This window comes from Aulostomus chinensis, chromosome 15, assembly GCF_037954235.1.
Source record: "Aulostomus chinensis isolate RoL2024-O1b breed Wild chromosome 15, RoL_Achi_v1.0, whole genome shotgun sequence".
Classification (NCBI taxonomy): domain Eukaryota; kingdom Metazoa; phylum Chordata; class Actinopteri; order Syngnathiformes; family Aulostomidae; genus Aulostomus; species Aulostomus chinensis.
The window spans coordinates 18,480,408-18,499,332 of NC_141334.1; the positions used below are offsets into that span (position 1 = coordinate 18,480,408).

Here is an 18,925-nt window from a genome sequence, read left to right on the forward strand (position 1 = left end):
CGTTCCTTAAATATCCGAGGGAAATTGGATCTCGGCAAGACTTCACAAAAAAAATCAGAATAAGAAGAAGCAGTTGCTGCACACACACACACACACACACACACACACACACAGCCTTGAATCTGTGTGAATGATACAGTTGTGCACATCTAGTCACAGAGTTGCTTGACTGCTCCAGCTCAGGACGTCAGGGGATTACACAGAGAAAAAAAACCATTCTATTTCAGTTGCTCCATTTCTGGTTTCTGGCTTTGTCACATGATCACAGCTGAGTGCTGATGTCATTTTCTGTATATTTAGGGTCCATAGTCTGAAATATTAATAACATTAGCATTAGAGGATCCGTGTTTTTGTCAAAAAAGACCACATTATTTTTGATCCGGGGATGCATAATAATATCAGCACTTTATTATCAGTATCGGCAGATATTGGTCTTTTGTTTTAATACATATATTCATTACATATTAATACAGTATGGACGTTAGGAAATACCATCTTGTGACCTGATAGCCTACAAAATAGGTGGTGCAGTGGTCAGCACTGTTGCCTCACAGCAAGAAGGTTCCAGGTTCCAGTCCCGGCTCCATCACAGGATCTTTCTGTGTGGAGTCTGCATGTTCCCCCTGTTCCTGTGTGGGTTCTCTCTGGTACTCCAGCTTCCTCCCACAGTCCAAAGACATCAAGAGGGGACGAGGCTGATTGATACTCTAAATTGACCGTAGGTGTGACTGTGAGTGTGAATGGTTGTCTGTCTCTATGTGTTGGTCCTGTGATGGACTGGTGACCTGTCCAGGGTGAACCCCGCCTCTCTGGTGGTGCTGGGATAGGCTCCAGCCCCCGTGACCCTTAACAGAATAAGCGGTAGAGTTTGGTAGCGGCTGCTAAACGGTATACCGGCAAAAAAAAAAAAAAAAAAAAAAAATCCATTTTCATGCATCCCTAGTTTGGTTTGGTCCATCCACCATCCCCTCACAATGTTTATCATTATGACAATAACGAGAAACAACAAAACGTGAATTTCAAAAAGAAATATTACATTTACAAAAGGCCATAATTCATATTTGCTTGATAGAGGATCATAGAAGAGCCGATATGGAACTATTTTTAAAAGGGGCCAATATCTGCTGACATGCATGAACTTTCAACATTCATGAGCATATTTGAAAAAATACTCAAGATATTTTAATCAAGGGAATGCGTTTTATTTTCCGCCCAAAATAAAACATTAAAAAATAATCCCAAAAAATTAAAAATGCAACCTTGATATAGGCTGTATAGTGTTGTTGTTGTTGTTAGTTTCCCGTGCAGAGACAGGGTCTATCAATAATTAGCCGGAGGACTTTACCACCAGAGGAAGTTTACTCTTGAACAGACGCTCTTACACAACCGTGCAGCAGGCAGACAGGCAGGCGGACAGATGAGGGGCCTCGCCGGTGTCTCCGGGCTCCTACAAGACACACCGGTTTACCTAACGCAGACCGAGGGAGAGGAGGAGGAAGAGGAGGAGGAGGAGTGCAGCCTGGTAAAGTTCACCATCTGGCAGACGCTCAGCACCGCATGAAAGCGTAGTATGGCGGGCAAAGAGAGAGTTGCTGCAGCCCCTCAGAGAGACCTCCAGCACTCCTCGGAGTCAGACTCAGATCCAGACCGCGCTCCGGCGCCGGGTACGGGGCGCCTCCCCGGGCCCTTCACAGGCACACAGGTCATCCACAGCGGACACTTCATGGTGTCGTCGCCCCACAGCGACACCGTGCCGCGGCGGAGGAAGAGCGGCGGCTTCCTCTCATATGACTTCGACACGGTGAACAGGACGTGGTGTCAGACGTACCGCTACGGACCGCTGAGCTCCGGTAGCCTGAGCATCGACCCCACACTCACGCGCTTGTTTGAGTGCATGTCCTTGGCCTACAGGTTGGTACTTGCTCCTCTTCAGCTCGACCTGCACCCTTAAAACTGGTGCAACTATCCTGGTCCCAGTAAGTCCCAGTGATTACGTGTTAGTCAGGGAAGAGTGAAAAATAGATATACAGCTGACCAGAGGTTATTTAAGCTCCACTAGCCTACTGTCCCCCTTTTCACACTGATAACGGTGTGTGTGTGTGTGTGTGTGTGTGTGTGTGTGTGTGTGTGTGTGTGTGTGTGTGTGTAAGAGGGGGTTTGCAGTCTCTTGTGCAACAACTTGGAAAATCTTCCCTGAAAACTGGACTTTGATTCCAGTTGGCAGCACTGTAAAGATTATAGTGTAACGGAGGCAACGAGGGGAGACAGAACAGCTCCTGAAACATTATTATGATCATATACTTACACAGATATCATACATGGATGTCATATTTGTCACATGTAACTTCAGGTATTAAACAAATATACAAAAGAAACATTTGAATAATAACCGACTAAACATGTTCTGTGCGTCACTCCACGGTTTGTTTGGGCTGTCGTCGTGAAGTCTTCCAGCTTGAACATCTGCTCCATCAACACATTTGCTCCTGACACTTGAGTATTTTAAGAGCGTGATGAGAGTGTGTGCCACTGAGGATGCTTGGGTCACTTTTTGAATGAGGATGGGGATAAATGGGAGGTCACCAGCCTTCCCAACACTGCAGTTGGAACCTCTGAATACGGACAAATCTGAGGTGTGTTTTCATGTCAAGAAAGTTTTGCAATTCTTTCTCTGCAACCTGTAGGAAATCAAAACGAAATCGCTACTTCCTGCCTTCCACTTACTCACACTGAGTCATCCAGGTTTTTTATTTTGTGTAACCTGGATCGCTATTGATGTTTGGGCATTCAGACTGTGGACCAACTTTCTTATACGAAGGTGAAGGTTCTCAGTCATCGAGGTCATGGTGGTCTAAGAGTTAGGCGTAGGCAACTGGACTTCTTTTGGACTTCTACACCAAAAGAAGTCCAGTTGCCTACGCCTATCTGAGACGTTCTTATATGGAGGGTTATCGAACGTAACTTCATTGGTTTTATCATTATTTCTCCGCCTTTTAATTTGATTAAACTTTATGTATCACAATGCATGTGCTGGATCTATGTCTGCATTGTAATTGTGTGTACTCTCAGTCATCCAGGTCATGGTAATTCTCAAGAATAGTCAATTTAGGCCCCTGAACCCATTATATTTTGGCAAGATTTATTTTACACTGTGTAAAAAGTGCCTTTTTTTCAATTGAGTTTGGTCTTCAGTCTTCAAGCACGTCTGTTCATAGGGTCACTGACGTCACACATTTATTTTACACTCTCTCTGAGGGCCCTTTAGTTTTTCTCCATGCTTCTAACAAACTACAGAGTATATATTTTCATGAAGGTCTCCTCCACATCAGTGGATTGTAGTGTTAGTAGTGCTGTGCTGCACAGTGCTTTTCTTTAACCAGAAAGATGTTAACAGTTAGTTGGCTCTCCTTTTAAAAGGTTCGTGCTCTAATCTGCTGTCGCTGCTGTTTCCATGTGTGTGACGAGCAGCGATGTCGCTCCATTAAAAGCAGGGATTCGTCTGGCTTCCTAGCAACTCCCCGAGCACCTCACATTAGGAGACCATGTCTTACCGCTCAGAAGACTCAGAGACACGCTGGATAAACAGCCTGAAAGCACAGCCATCTAAAACAGGACAGGTTTCCAACATGTGTTATCTTTCCTCTGCCATTGTTTTCTGTTAAAGTGTTTTTCATCAAACACACATTTGAAGAATCTGATAAACCAACCACAACACAATGACTGTGTTCTTTCCTGCAGTGGTAAGATTGTCTCTCCCAAGTGGAAGTCTTTTAAAGGTCTGCGGCTGCTGTGGAGGGACAAGATCCGTCTGAACAACGCCATCTGGAGAGCCTGGTTCATCCAGTGTGAGTCTTCATCAGGAATGAGGGTTAGACCCAGAGAAGGAACAGTAGTCAGACCCAGAGAAGGAACAGTAGACAAAGAGAAGGAACGATTGTTAGACGAAGAGAACAAACGATGTTAAGAACCAGACAAGAAAGTATTGTTACACCCAGAAAGACAATTACAGTTTGACTCAGAGAAGGAACGATGGTTAGACCCAGAAAAGGAACAATGGTTAGACCCAGCGAAGGAACAATGGTTAGACCCAGCGAGGGAACAATGGTTAGACCCAGAAAAGGAACAATGGTTAGACCCAGCGAAGGAACAATGGTTAGACCCAGCGAGGGAACAATGGTTAGACCCAGAAAAGGAACAATGGTTAGACCCAGAAAAGGAACAATGGTTAGACCCAGAAAAGGAACAATGGTTAGACCCAGAAAAGGAACAATGGTTAGACCCAGAAAAGGAACAATGGTTGGCTCTGGTGTAAACATTCACCTTATCAAGAACTTTAGTGGTTAGGTTCAGATGAGGCTATCAACTGTGTATGTTATTCAATGTATTATCCTGAAAGGATACCTGAAAGATAACAATGAATGTGTATGTGTGTGTTTGTGGGTGTGTGACTGTGTGTTTAGATGTGGAAAAGAGAAAAAACCCGGTGTGTGGGTTTGTCACGCCGCTGGAGGGCTCTGAAGCTGATGCACACCGAAAGCCAGAAGTGAGTGATCTGTGAATAACGCATGAACTTTTATCTGGTGGGGTCGGACACGTGTGTGTATGGTTAAATGAGCGCGCGCACCTACACACACATCCTTCTGCTTCATGTCAACAGGCCATCATATTAGAGGGCAGCTACTGGAAGCGAAGGATCGAGGTGGTGATCAAGGAGTATCACAAGTGGAGGATTTATTACAAGAAGAGAGTGAGCGCTTACAGACCACTCATTTCATCTCTTTCGTATGATTTTTACATTCAATTTCAACTTCATTTCTCTTTTCCTTTGCAGCTTCAGAAGAAGAAGGATGATATTTTATCAATGCTACAAGAGGTACGGTAGAGGAGGTTTATCAGTCTTATTATCCTGCAGGTTCTGGAAGCTCTCATATAGAAAAATGTTGGAGATGGCCGATTGATCCAGGCTTCTGTGTGTGTTAGGGCCCAACTTATGATCATCAAAGTCCTCCATACAGCTATCTGTAGTATGTGGATTGAGCTGCTGTCACTCACTGGAGAGAAAGGGAGAGGATTGGCAGAGGGGCGGGGGGAAAGGAAATGGAAACGTGCAAAAGAACTTGCGTCATGGCCGCAGTTGATGCATACTGACTGCCAGCTGTGACAATACCTTCAACTCCTCTTGAATCTTTATTCAAGCAAAATAGCCAGCAGAATTTCATGTCATTTAATCAATTGTGACCTACTTCCAGCAGCGCTTTGTAAAAGTTGAGGGGCGGCTTGCATGACGGTGACGTCATGAAACTGGAAGCGGCACTTGAAAGGAGGTCAAAGATCATTAAAGCAGGGCGCTCTGCCGAAAGTGCTTTCTTAACCTGTTCCATTCAGTGGCTAGAAAAAAAACCCACAGGTAGTTGTTGTTGTTGTTGTTGTTGTTGTTTTGATTTGCAATGTGATTGCCACAACCCCTGGCCAAAAATGTAATTGTCCAGATCATTTTAACCCCCCCCCCAGTTTCACAAAAACCTTCCAGTCTGACGTGTGCAGGGAAGCTGTCCAATGAAACACTGTTAGGTGCTCAAATCTACACTCGGGCAGTTCGAATGAAGCCCTGGATCAGTCCACACCCACAGGGAAACAAATAGAAGACAGAAAAAATTCTTATATTTTTCAATAATGAATGTTTGTTTCTTATACTGTAGGCATGATATGTCTCAAAATAATTACACACCTCCACATCCAACTATTGCATTTTGTCATACAACATAATTTTAAAGATAAGGTGTGAATCAAGCACACATCAGTGGTGTTATTTTGAAGAAAAGTGCATTTCATCCTAGGATTTTGTTCCTAATATAGCAGAGAGGGAGGTGAAACCTGATATATTTCAGATTTTGCCCCGTAGGAGCAGACCAATGTTGCGCTGTAGTACTAGGTGGCGCTAGAGAATACGCTATATGATATTGCTGTACATCAAATGAAGACAAACTTTAATGAAAGCATACTTGTAACTATGAGGCAGCACTAAGACTATGGCTTAAATTCAGGTCGCAACTCTTATCAAACTTGAAGATCTGTCCACCAATCCAGTTACTGCAGTTTCTGGTAATCAGTGGTAAGAACAGCTAACAGTAGAACTGCTTAGCATGTGAAGTCACACAAGTTGGAAGCTGATTGAAAAGCTGGCTGCAGTCACTCGAGCACCTGCAGGGCGCTCATGGATGCTGGGGCTTATTTCACATGCTTTCATTTCAGGATGTCAAATGAGTTTCGGTACCAGTTTCTGCATCTCTCAGAGAAATTGAAATATTTCTAGCAGCTGAATATTTGTGTTGGAAGTCGCTCCTTTCTGCCCCCAGAGATCCAATTCATGACCTGTTAGTCAAAGCTCTAAACCACCATACTAATATTTGTACCGGTCTGATTTGAAGTAAAATCAGACTGATTTGCACATTTGATTTTCTTCCTCTCCCTCCATCTGTCATTTCAAATGTAAACAGATGAATGAAACGTGCCGCCGTGTTGCAGGAAATTCCCTAAAAAAAGGGCAGTGACAGTGAATCGGAAGTGGGAAATTGCATGGCGCTCATATGCATGTATTTTTCTGTCTTCAGTGGTAGGTGGGTGCCTCAGGTCTTCCTGTTTGGCCGCACGTGAGAGTGACTGTCAGAATTAGGTCAGGGACAAAAGGCTGCTCCTTTTATTGAAATGGTGAGACATCAAAATAAAGAAAAGGAACAAAGCCAAAATAATGATAGCCTGTAAGCGGCTAGTGTTTTTCAACAATATGTGCAAATTGTTTTTTTTTGCTCGCAGGCACACACACACACCAGCACGTATGCACACACTAATCTTAACTCATTTCTGCTTGTACACACTTATATTCTCCCTCAAACACAACAAATTGAGAGGCAAATAAATAAATGATGAGAGGGGATGTACTCAGACGTGATCACAACAGATCCCAGCCCAGTCTGAGCTTCCCTATATATGTGGCCTCAGGCGTAGAAGCGGAGAGTAAAGAAAAGAGGATCAGGCTGTAGCGAGGCCCCCTAGACAGGAGGAAAAGACCCCATCTGGAGCTGCTTTTCCTGTGAGTTTGGTGAGAGATGGAAAGTAGGAGCTAGATGCCATATTTGTAACTTGATGTTTGTTCTTTTTTCCTGCCTTTATAGTGAGCTGACATTGTCTTATATTCTAGATTGTTATTTTCCAGCATCTGAAGCCCATCCATTCATCCAGCCATTTTCTCTACCGCTTATCCATTTAAGGGTCACGGGAGCCTCTCCCAGCTTACATTGGGTGAGAGATGGGGTTCACCCTGGATGGGTCGCCAGTCCGTGGCAGGGTCATCAGGAGCAATTAGGGGTTCAGTATCTTGCTCAAGGATCCTTGGACATGGTCACTGGGGGACGTGAGGAGCGAGCCAGCGACCCGTCAGTTGCTTGACGGCCACTCTACCTCTGAGCCATGCTGCCCTCAGCACATGAAGCAAAAGCACCAAATGGCATTATTGCAGAGTGTGCTCTCCCTCTAGAGATCCCCCTAATGGACAGAGCAGGCACTGACTGGCTATTGACTTGATATACAGTATGTTGGTATGCATACTCCTAAAAACTTAAAAACATGCTTTGCAACAGCCTGATTACATTTTGAAACTGAAATATAAATAGATATACAATCGAGATAAATTTGGTGAGAAATAATTCACTGTAAGAGATTTTATTTGAGGTGTGCTGTGTGTGTGTGTGTGTGGGGGGGGGGCTTTTGGACACTTTTATTTAAAAAATGTGCAGGAGTAGGGGGTACATGGCTTGGGGTCGGAAGTCTGTAGGGTTACAGGACTGGGAAGTTTGGGAACCACTGCACTAGGTGATTTCATCTGAGCCTGATGTCCTCCAGGGTCCAATCTGCCAGGCCACACTGGAAAAATGGTCCAATCAGATGTATCAGGAGCCTGAGGCGGTGCCGGCGGAGGCCCACATGTTTGACCTAGACTGCCTTCTGTCCGACATCTCTGACACCCTCTTCACTATGACCCAGAAGCCGTGCCCCTGGGCCAGTGAGCGACACAACAGTGAGTACTCTGCACTTGGCCGAGGGGGGATTCCTTCTAAAACTGGAGTCAAATGCACTTGTGTGTAACCTTGGAAATGTTTCTTAAATGATAACAAGAATTCAAAATAGATGGAAATGCTGTACACAGTATATAAAAGGATGGCATGTTGACTGTATAACTGTATATTTGTACTGGACAGTGTTTGTGCAAATGCTTGTTTGCTGGAGATCAACATTTTTAAGTCTGTGCTGGTGCTGTGTGTGTGCTGGTGCTATGTGTGTGTGCTGGTGCTGTGTGTGCTGGTGCTATGTGTGTGTGCTGGTGCTGTGTGTGTGTGCTGGTGCTGTGTGTGTCCTGGTGCTGTGTGTGTGTGTGTGTGTGTGTGTGTGTGTGTGTGTGTGTGTGTGTGTGTGTGTGTGTGTCCTGGTGCTGTCTGGTGCTGTGTGTGTCCTGGTGCTGTGTGTGTGTGATGGTGCTATGTGTGTGTGCTGGTGCTATGTGTGTGTGCTGGTGCTGTGTTTGTCCTGGTGCTGTGTGTGTCCTGGTGCTGTGTGTGTGCTGGTGCTGTGTGTGTGTGCTAGTGCTGTGTGTGTGCTGGTGCTATGTGTGTCCTGGTGCTGTCTGGTGCTGTGTGTGTCCTGGTGCTGTGTGTGTCCTTGTGCTGTGTTTGTCCAGGTGCTGTGTGTCCTAGTGCTGTGTTTGTCCTGGTGCTGTGTGTCCTGGTGCTGTGGTTGTCCTGGTGCTGTGTGTGCTGGTGCTGTGTGTGCTGGTGCTGTGTGTGTCCTGGTGCTGTGTGTCCTGGTGCTGTGTGTGCTGGTGCTGTGTTTGTCCTGGTGCTCTGTGTCCTGGTGCGGTGTGGACTAATGCTGTATTTGTCCTGGTGCTGTGTGTGTCCTGGTGCTGTGTGTCCTAGTGCTGTGTTTGTCCTGGTGCTGTGTGTCCTGGTGCTGTGTGTGTCCTGGTGCTGTGTGTCCTGGTGCTGTGTGTGCTGGTGCTGTTTGTCCTGGTGCTGTGTGTCCTGGTGCTGTGTGTGCTGGTGCTGTTTGTCCTGGTGCTGTGTGTGTGCTGGTGCTGTTTGTCCTGGTGCTGTGTGTCCTGGTGCTGTGTGTCCTGGTGCTGTGTGTCCTGGTGCTGTGTGTGCTGGTGCTGTTTGTCCTGGTGCTGTGTGTCCTGGTGCTGTGTGTGCTGGTGCTGTTTGTCCTGGTGCTGTGTGTCCTGGTGCTGTGTGTGCTGGTGCTGTTTGTCCTGGTGCTGTTTGTCCTGGTGCTGTGTGTCCTGGTGCTGTGTGTCCTGGTGCTGTGTGTGCTGGTGCTGTTTGTCCTGGTGCTGTGTGTCCTGGTGCTGTGTGTGCTGGTGCTGTTTGTCCTGGTGCTGTGTGTCCTGGTGCTGTGTGTGTGCTGGGATCGTCGTCCTGTTCCTCTTTAGGTGATATCTCAGGAACACTTTGAGGGACTTTCCTCAAATTTGCCACAAATACTCACTTTGACTCAAGGATGAACTGACAAGGTCCTGGTGGTCAAAGTTCGAATGGTCAAGGTCACTGTGACAGACAGGGGTATGTAACCTCATTGTGGTATTCCTAGTTTATATAAGTCTCTGGTCTGTCCGCTCAACTTAAAGCTGCAGCTAGTTAGCTCAGCTTAGCTAAATTTAAATCTGGATCAGAAGTCAAGGTTTCATGTTTCATGCAGTTTTGGATGAAAAGGCAAAAAGTATCTTCTCAATAAATAAGGAAATCCCTCTTGAGGAAACAGGACCTTTTGGAAAAAAAAACACACCCAAGACATGTTGATAGATTGACTCTGTCTCGTATGTATGACATGATTTCATCTCCCTCCTCAGCATACACCAGCAATGCTGATATAATCCAGCCAGGCCTGACGCCTCTGCAGCCCAACTTGGATGATTTCATGGACATACCAGGTACCTTCTCCCCCCCGTGTCTGTCAGCCTGTCTGGGTGCACGTGTACCACTGGGACCTTCATGTTTGGTCACTGAGTGCAGGCAGATGAATATCTTTGATTGATTGAACTTCTTTGTAGTATCCATCCAGTTTCAGTTGCCTGTTTTCAGGAGAATTGATGACTTAGTGACAGAAGAAGTAAACCCCCATTCAGATGCAATTCACTCGGTTATTACATATTTCGAACAAAGAAATGCTTTCCTAATTTTTTTTAGTTTTTACTTTGATGTTTATGTCTGCTCTTCAGTGACACTCCCTTGTTTATCTGCTGTGTCTGCAGTAAATGATTCGGCCCTCGGGGTTACAGGAAGGGTCAAAGGCAAGGTTGAGCCAGAACAATGAGGAAGTGGAAGAGGATGTTTTTAACCATAACCCTTGGCTCTGCCGGCACCTTTGACAGCGGCTTGGGAAAATAAAGTGGTGTGTTTGGAGTAGTGTTGTCATGATACTGGATTTCACACTTCGAAACCATATTTTGAAAAATATTGATATTCGATTCGCTTTTCGACACTCCGCAACCACTCCGAATTTAGTGCAAAAATGTTTTTATTTAAAGAAAAGTAAAGAACTTTATTCTTGAGGTAGAGAACTTTTTCAAGTTATTCTTTACACATTAACAGTATGCAAATAAGTTTTAATATATGGAGCCTACCATCGATTAGCTTTAGCTGGCGCTCGCTAACAAGACAACACGTTAAAGTAAACACCGATAGATGTGATAACTCTGGGCGACGCCTACTTCTGGTTACACTCTTATCAAACTATTTGAGTTCCTTCTACAGGTGTCTGCCTTGGAGGTGCTTTGCTACATTCGCCGTGTTCGCTCCTTCTGTCGGCACAGTTCTGTTGCATCTCTTGCATATCGGCTTGCTGCCGTCCTTTGGCTTTCCTTGTTCATTCGACTCAAATCCAAAGAACCTCCAAACAGCACTTCTACTGTTTTGTTGATTTATTAAAACTGGTTGCGAAGGTCTTGCAGATGCCATCTCATGGCAGCTTACACACATAGAGCGACGACACTACAACAAAAATACAGCCGGCGCTGTGTGTGTGAGCGAGTGTCTCCATATTTGTGTGTATGTTGGCGGCAGTGCATATGTAAACCAAGGAGGCAGGTAGAGTATCGATACATCGATACTATGGAAAAGTCATTTTGTACCGTTTTTATTTTTCAAAATCGATATTTAATCGAAAAATTTATTTTTTTTACAACCCTAGTTTGGAGATTGTGGCTTTTGGAACAGTTGATGATGCTGATTTAGAAAAAGTTTCTTGATTATTAATTTCAAATCTGAATATGTCTCAATTTTGAATTGAAAGAGCCTGTAATCAATATCTCTATATTTACAACAAAAAGGACAAACAAAACAGGCAACCACTGCTCTTTATCAGACTGAATGGAAATCACCAGGAGTTTTAATTTCAGGGTTATCAGCCAACTGCATGTAGCTACTAGTAAGAAATTCAGTCCTACTTGTTACGCCTGCTTGTTACAAAACAAGATGTCTCAGTACTTGTATTTATCAGGAGGATACAGTGGATAAAAAGAATATTGTTGAATATTGTGCAGATATTGCATACCTAGAACTTTTATAAAAATACACAGTCGGTGCTGAGGATAGCTAAGCTAGCTTTGCAGCTATTGTTGGTTCTTCACTGCAGGAAAGACCTTCCAGACCGAAGCATCAGCTGTACTACCAGCCGTTACCCTGATACTCATACTCATACTCTGGAGGGGGGACGTAATGAGCAGTGTAACAAATTACTGTTGGAAGGAAGTAATAGGTATTGAGAACTACCCAATTTTTCAGTGTGTTGTTAAGTAGCTATTTGTGAACAAGCTAGCAAATCAACTGGCCAATAGGGGGTGCTGCCTTTGATATATGTAATATGACATCTGCAAAATATACTGCATGCACATGTATAATCTAAAAAGGTGCCGAATTTTGTGCCAAAGAAGTGGGGAAGCAGAAGTACTAGCAGAAGGAGAACTTCCTCTGCTCTCGTTGGACTTAGCACAAAGCTAACGGGTTTTAGCAGCAGAGCAAAAACACTGTCAGACTCTATTCAATTTAATTAATGAATAATTGGCATTTTACCACAGATTCAGTGCATTTATTCCCTCTGAGAAGCCTTACCCTTCTCCACCAGCCACCGCTATTGGCAGTTCAAAATGATATCAGTGCTATTTGTATTTTACCTGCAAGGGTAACATGAGTTGGAACCCAGACTTGAAAAGGTTGTGACAACTTCATGTGTTTTCATAAAAAGACAGAAATGATAAGAGCATGATGTGACAGCCCATGTTTGATCTGGTGACAGTCGGTGTAGGAAGGTTTAGGCTGCCGGGCATCCTGTCCACTCAGGGCTACAACAGCAGAGGTTGTTTTGGCCTTTGTATTACTTTCAGTGGAGCAATCTCTCTGGCTACAAGTCAGCCTTTGTAACCCACAGTCAACCTTCTGCCCACTGTTAGAATGTGTGTGTGTGTGTGTGTGTGTGTGTGTGTGTGTGTGTGTGTGTGTGTGTGTGTGTGTGTGTGTGTGTGTGTGTGTGTGTGTGTGTGTGTGTGTGTGGAGCTGTTTGTCCTGACAGCACAGGCAGGGTGCTGAGGGGTCAGCTCTCTGGCTTGGTCATAGGGAGCTAGCGAGTGTCTGACTGCCGTCAGCAGTTAAATTTACACTCAGATCCTCTGGAATGGAAGTAGAGATCGCCTGTTTGAGGCAGCTGTCTCCTCACTAAGAGGAGAACACGTCCACTGGTATGTATTTTCCGGGTGAGCCTCGTGCTTGTGTCATCAACCATTGGCTCTTTGTTGTATAATGATAATGATAATATAATCTGTCTGCTCAAATGGCATCATGTGATCCGATGGCAGCGTGCCAGCATGGCTCGGAGAACATGTGACGGAAGGATACAGGAAGCAGACACCTTAACACCGCGATTATTTCTATTTCTAAAATGAAGCCATGACCAGATCACTTTCAGCCCTGTCTGTGTTTTTTAGAATGTTCAACAATATGATGAGTAAACATCAGGAAATGATAACTTTTTTAACAATTAACAAATACTGCAAATTTACTCAATTAAAGAAATTAATATAATAAATGCACACATTAAATCGGCACAAAGTGGTTCTATGAATTCAGTTGCTACACATTACAAGGTGTCTGCAGCCTCTAAAATGTCTCAAAATGTCTTCAATACAATATGCACTCAAATATATACAAATAGGACCTGAAAAGTCATTACATTTAAATTAGCTAGGCCTTCATTGACACTTTTGATTTAATGCATTGATTTTTTTAATGATGAAAATATCCACATTTCCAACAAATATTCAAACCTACTACTGAACCCAGTACTGTCATTTTACTGTGTACTTGCTCTTAAATGTACTTCTACTTCAAACCTTCCTCTGCACAGAACTACATACACAGTACAGCTCTTACTTTGATAAGAAAAGGAGGATTTGTGCAAAAATCAATTGGAAATGTAGTGGAACAATTTAACAAAGTCAGAATCAAATCAGTTATGTGTTCAAAATCAAAATTCTGTGAATGTGCAACTATTTATATTTTTTTGTTCTCCAAAGTGAAAGTGATCTCCTGCGTCAGTAAATGCTTCCCTCTCAGTGTTTGTTTTGGAGGTGTTATATTTCAACATCATACACTGATTACACAGTTTACAACATGTGGAGCGGTGAAACATCCCAGAAGAAGTCAAATCAAGCAGAACAAGCTTTTAATCACACAGGCGTGTTACATCTAATGTTTGTAGTCAAAGTGTGGACAAACCTCTCAGGTAAACATGGGGTAGTTATTAGATAATCCTGTAGATTACATGAGACTTGGTTTGTCTTTGTAATCAGTGTAGGTATAATCTGACTGGACAACCTCTTCCCATTAATCTCGGTTCTTTAGACACTTATTTTATTCCAGCTGCATGGCTTTAAAAGGTCAAATAGATTATAATCCTAGTGATAAATGCAACGGACTAAATAAAGGTAGAAGTACACATTGTAGTATTTTCGTATGGATGGAGGAAAAGGAGAGTTTGTTTCTGTGTGTGCTACCTTCCTTTGTAAAGGTGCTGTTCTTAGCTCTGTGCGTGTGTGTGTGTGTGTGTGTGTGTGTGTGTGTGTGTGTGTGTGTGTGTGTGTGTGTGTGTGTGTGTGTTCCTCAGATATCTTTATGAACTACCGCGCCCAGCCCACTGAACAGGCTGGTTCTGCTGACTGGGGCTTCTTCGAGAGCTCATCCAGTCTAGCATTTGCCCCCCTTCCCCCCATGGTAACAACTCCACAGCTGCTTATTGACACCCAGCTGCCTCAGGTACCACAAATACTGCAGAAATACCATCTTCTGTGTATTTTTTAGCTGTGTAGAGCTTTTTTGTGTACTCAATATGAATGTGTCTCAGTCCTCCTCGTCCAGCACCCGGACAGACCCGAGCAAGCCGAGCCAGGATGGCCCTGAATACCACACACCCAGCATCATGCCCTACGGACATCAGTCGTACGCTGATCCGTCCGGTTCCACTGCGTTCGCCACCAGCGTTGAGCAGCCCGTTCCTGCAAATGTCCCGTTTTTGAACCCGCTGCCATGCCACAAGTTTGGTTACCACACAACAACGAATGTGACCTCCACTGTCATCACTCACACTGCCTCCACCATTGGGGCGGCACAGCAGGTTCACAGCTACCCTCACACAGGTGACACGTTCCCCCAGACGCCCTGCCTCTCTCTCAGTTACCCGGCTGGCGTGTCTGACCCGGTCCATGCGGCGCTGCCCTCTGTCAGTGCATCTCACTGCTTCTCCATCCCAGAGCAGCTGTCCGCCGCAGGGGTCACAGGGAAGCACAAGCAGAAGCGAGGCGGCATGAGGACAGTTGGTCCCCCCGTGGTTCCGTCTGGCCCCCCATCTACTGCCTCCACACCCACAAGCTGCCTGGCCAAGCTGCTCTCCACAGGCACCCGTGAACGTGAGTCTCTTCTCTGCCTCGTTCCATCTCCAACGCCAGAATGAAACTGTCATGTCTGCTACTTTTTTGTGCTTTCAGGGAAGCCAGCACTGGGGTTTGACACCACTCTAGTGACGGTCAAAGGTCAGAGGTCATCATCTCCCAGCTCTTTGGTGAGCCCATCCCTCTGTTTCTTTGTTGACAAATTCACTTGGCACAGCATCTGTCTTACAACAACAAGTCATTGATTGATTTATAAAGGTAGAGTTTGCAGCAGATATGTCACACCGCAAATCATTTATCATATAACCATGGAACTCTCAGTTTATCAGTCGATTTAAAACAATTACCTGTGGTCTCACCTCACAGGCTTTGTTTAGTGACTGAAAGTCCTCCTCACATGTGCCAACAAGGGTTTATCAGTGTCATGTAATCTTTTCCATTTGTAAAGGATTTGTTGCTTCTCTTGATAATTAAAAAAATGACCATCCCTGATTTGATATCTGCAGCTAAACCTGGACTCTTCCTGCTCCTCTGTTGTTGATGGTTTTAGTTTGCAGGGGTGTTGTTACTGCAGGTGCTGAACATTAGCAAACCCTGTCAATCGAAACTGAAAGAAACTACATTTTTTTGTGGAAAATGGTTAACTTAGAATGTCGGGGTTAAGGCACATCTAAGTCCAGACTGTGTGTCCCTCTGCAGTCAAGCAGCAGCAGCAGCAGCAGCTCACATGTTGGTGGAGCATCATCGCAGCTGCATTACGGAGCCACGTGGCCTGCAGGGATCCCAGCGTTGAGTCACAGCAGACCCCACGCCAGCAGCTCAAGGGGCACGGCTGTGTCTGCCCTGCTCACCCACAGCTCCACACAACACCAGGGCACAACCCTCCTCGTTCCGAAGACTGAGAAGCTCTCACCCGTCCACCTGTACAGCTCAGAGAGGAGCAGCCTAACCGGTACACCGCTCCCGTGAAACACAGCTAGATGATACACGTCTCCAGAATCATCCCAGTATCATACTATTACACAATTACTACTATTATTAAAGTATTTTAAATGACCCATCAAGGATTTTTTTGCTGAACAAAGTATTATAATTTAAAGAACTATTAGATGTTAGAAATTTTGTTAACACTACAAAAAATGTTGTTTATTTAGGACATGAAAGTAATTAATAAATCAACCACAGCCCCACCCCCTGCGACCCGTGATAGGATAAGTGTTAACAAATGGATGGATGGATGGATGGTGTATGAATCTTATGCATCTAATATCCCTGCAGAAAACAATCAAACGTGTTATTTGTATGTGTGTCAGTTAATTTCCCAGGATATCCTGGACAAACATCCCCACCAAACCCTTTAGACAAAACCTCCAACCCTGGGTCCCCCCACTCAGGCTTCTCAGGACATGGAAAGATAGAATCAAGTAAGGTAGGACACGATGTCTCATCTTATTTACATATATCTATGTTTTAAAGAGGATTTTGTTTCTGCAGATGTGATCAAATCTCAGGTGAAAGCCAGTGTGATGTACTTATTTCCGAGTTGATCTGTGTGCAGCAAACAGAGAGCAGGAGGATCACTCACATCTCAGCCGAGCAGAAGAGACGTTTCAACATCAAACTGGGCTTTGACACCTTACATAACCTGGTGACCACACTCAGCTCCCAGCCCAGCATCAAGGTACGCTGACTGGACGTACAGTAAGCTCAGCCACGTGACCGCAGTAACACTGAATGTTTGTGATATCTGGCACAGATAAGTAAAGCCACCACCCTGCAGAAGACGGCTGAGTACATCAGCAAGATGCAGCAGGAGCGAGCGCAGATGCACGAGGAGGCTCAGAGGCTCCGAGAGGAGATCCAGCTGCTCAACTCGGCCATCAAGTGAGACTTTTAGCTCCATTGAGCCCTAGAGATAAAAACTGATGACATCAGACTCCACACAGGCCCCGCCTGCACTATACCACCTTCTTCATATATGCAGTACTACTCTTTGTGTTAATTGTGTGTACTCCCCGCTGCAGCGCGTGCCAGCAGCAGCTCCCAGCCACAGGTGTTCCCATCACTCGCCAACGCTTTGACCACATGAGACAGAAGTTCCGAGAGTACGTACAGGCTCAGACGTTGCAGAACTGGAAGTTCTGGATTGTATCCTTGAGACTGAGGTTCGAACACAAAGATCTGCCACGGTAGACTGACGGTCCAGTTGATGATACATCATAGTACCAGAAATAAGATCACGTTTTGCCTGTAAATGGACTGGATGATTTCTTTGTGAGGAAATGTATTATGCTTTGTTATGGAAGTATTTTCATTTAGACCAGGAATGATACCAGTGTTGACAAACTACAGGAATGGATCTATTGTTTATCTGAGATTATCAGGGCGATATAGACAACATTTAGTGAAAAAATGCCTTGTGGCCCAAGGACTTATTACATTTTGGGACAGATTCAAAAAGTTCCTCTGATGCTCTTTAACACTATGAGATAGTAGTAGTAGTAGTAATAGTAGTTGTAGTCGTATTTTCTATATCACATCAGCCTTTAAGATAAAATTCAGTCATACTAATGGAGTATTATCCACTGATGTGTAGGATTAAGTGAAGATCGCCATTAAACGTCAAATCCAGGAATCTTAATTCAGTCTCCACTGTCCCCCTAAAGTAATATTTTAAAATATTTATTGTAGTACGTTCTGGAAATCTATCCAGAACTATGTGATAGTTTCAGATATTCATATAATAGGAGAGAGAGAAGTCACTGATGCAGTATAAAACTATGAATAAATCGGCCCGTAAAGGCCAGCTAATCCTCAAAGATGAGATAATGATCTTATCATCTGCCTGTGTTGGGTAAAAACACCTTTAGGGTGTTTCCTCTGCATGGATATTCCTGCTGCTCCTCTACTGGTTGAGCATTTAACTAATGGATGAAAAATCGTATTAAAAACACTAAAAAGATTTCCAAGACAAAGGGGCGGCATGGCTCCGAGGTTGCCGTCTAGCAACCGAAAGGTCACTGGTTCGATCCTCATTTCCCCCATGTCCAAGTATCCTTGAGCAAGATACTGAGCCCCTAATTGCTCCTGATGGCCCTGTGATAAACAGGGGACCCATCCAGGGTGAACCCCACCTCTCGCTCAATGTCAGCTGGGATAGGCTCCAGCCCCCCGTGACCATTAAAGGATTAAGCGGTATAGAAAATGGATGGATGGATATTTTCCAAGACAATATTGCCACAAAGGCAAGCCTGTAAAGCAGTTGCCTTTGCCCTTCTGGTCCTTCAACATTTTTGAATATCAGTCACTACTTTAAACGATGTGAGGTCTTAGAGGGAGTCTGAATGATCCGTGCTTCTTTCCTGAGCTCAGGATCAGTTCGGTATCATCATTGAGCCACTCTTTGAGTCCTATAATGGGATGGTGTCCACAGCCAGCGTGGAGGACTTGTGTCAGTCCACTCTGTCCTGGCTGGAGCAGCACTGTTCCCTGCCCTCCCTCAGACCCAGTGAGTCCAGCATCACTCTTCTACAACTGTGTCTTTCAGAGCAGCTGTTCATGTCATCACACGTGTCCTCCTGTCCTTTTACACTCCCCAGTGGTCCTGAGTTCACTCCGTCTCCTGAGTACGACCACAGCCATCCTGACAGACCCCAGCCTGCTGCCAGAGCAGGCCACTCTCGCCGTCACCCAGGGTGAACCTGCTGCTGCCCTGGACCACTCCTTACAGCCCAGCAATCAGGACAATACACACCCTATGTGACTGTGAAGAACACACTCTGGGACACACACACACACAACTCCCAAAGTCAGGGGAGAGCCTGTGAATGATGCTGCAAAAAAAGACTCAACGCTCAGTTCTGAGACTTGAAGAAATACGCCATTATATTTCAATAAAACTCACCAGCTGCTTAAAGAATGTACCAGGAGGAAGTGCGT

The 18,925-nt window shown here is 44.8% G+C and overlaps 1 protein-coding gene across 1 annotated transcript; it reads left to right on the plus strand.

Moving 5' to 3' along the window:
• The first annotated feature begins 1,386 nt into the window (after nucleotides 1-1,386).
• mlxipl (MLX interacting protein like) lies at nucleotides 1,387-18,889 on the plus strand. Its single transcript, XM_086226506.1, has 17 exons — nucleotides 1,387-1,911; nucleotides 3,739-3,845; nucleotides 4,461-4,543; nucleotides 4,658-4,747; nucleotides 4,832-4,873; nucleotides 7,900-8,074; nucleotides 9,899-9,979; nucleotides 14,206-14,354; nucleotides 14,443-15,004; nucleotides 15,083-15,156; nucleotides 15,686-15,938; nucleotides 16,300-16,415; nucleotides 16,545-16,667; nucleotides 16,743-16,870; nucleotides 17,011-17,134; nucleotides 18,365-18,494; nucleotides 18,586-18,889. The coding sequence occupies exons 1-17, from the start codon at nucleotides 1,571-1,573 to the stop codon at nucleotides 18,747-18,749; spliced, it is 2,742 nt and encodes a 913-aa protein (XP_086082632.1). The 5' UTR covers nucleotides 1,387-1,570; the 3' UTR covers nucleotides 18,750-18,889.
• The last annotated feature ends 36 nt before the right edge of the window (nucleotides 18,890-18,925 follow it).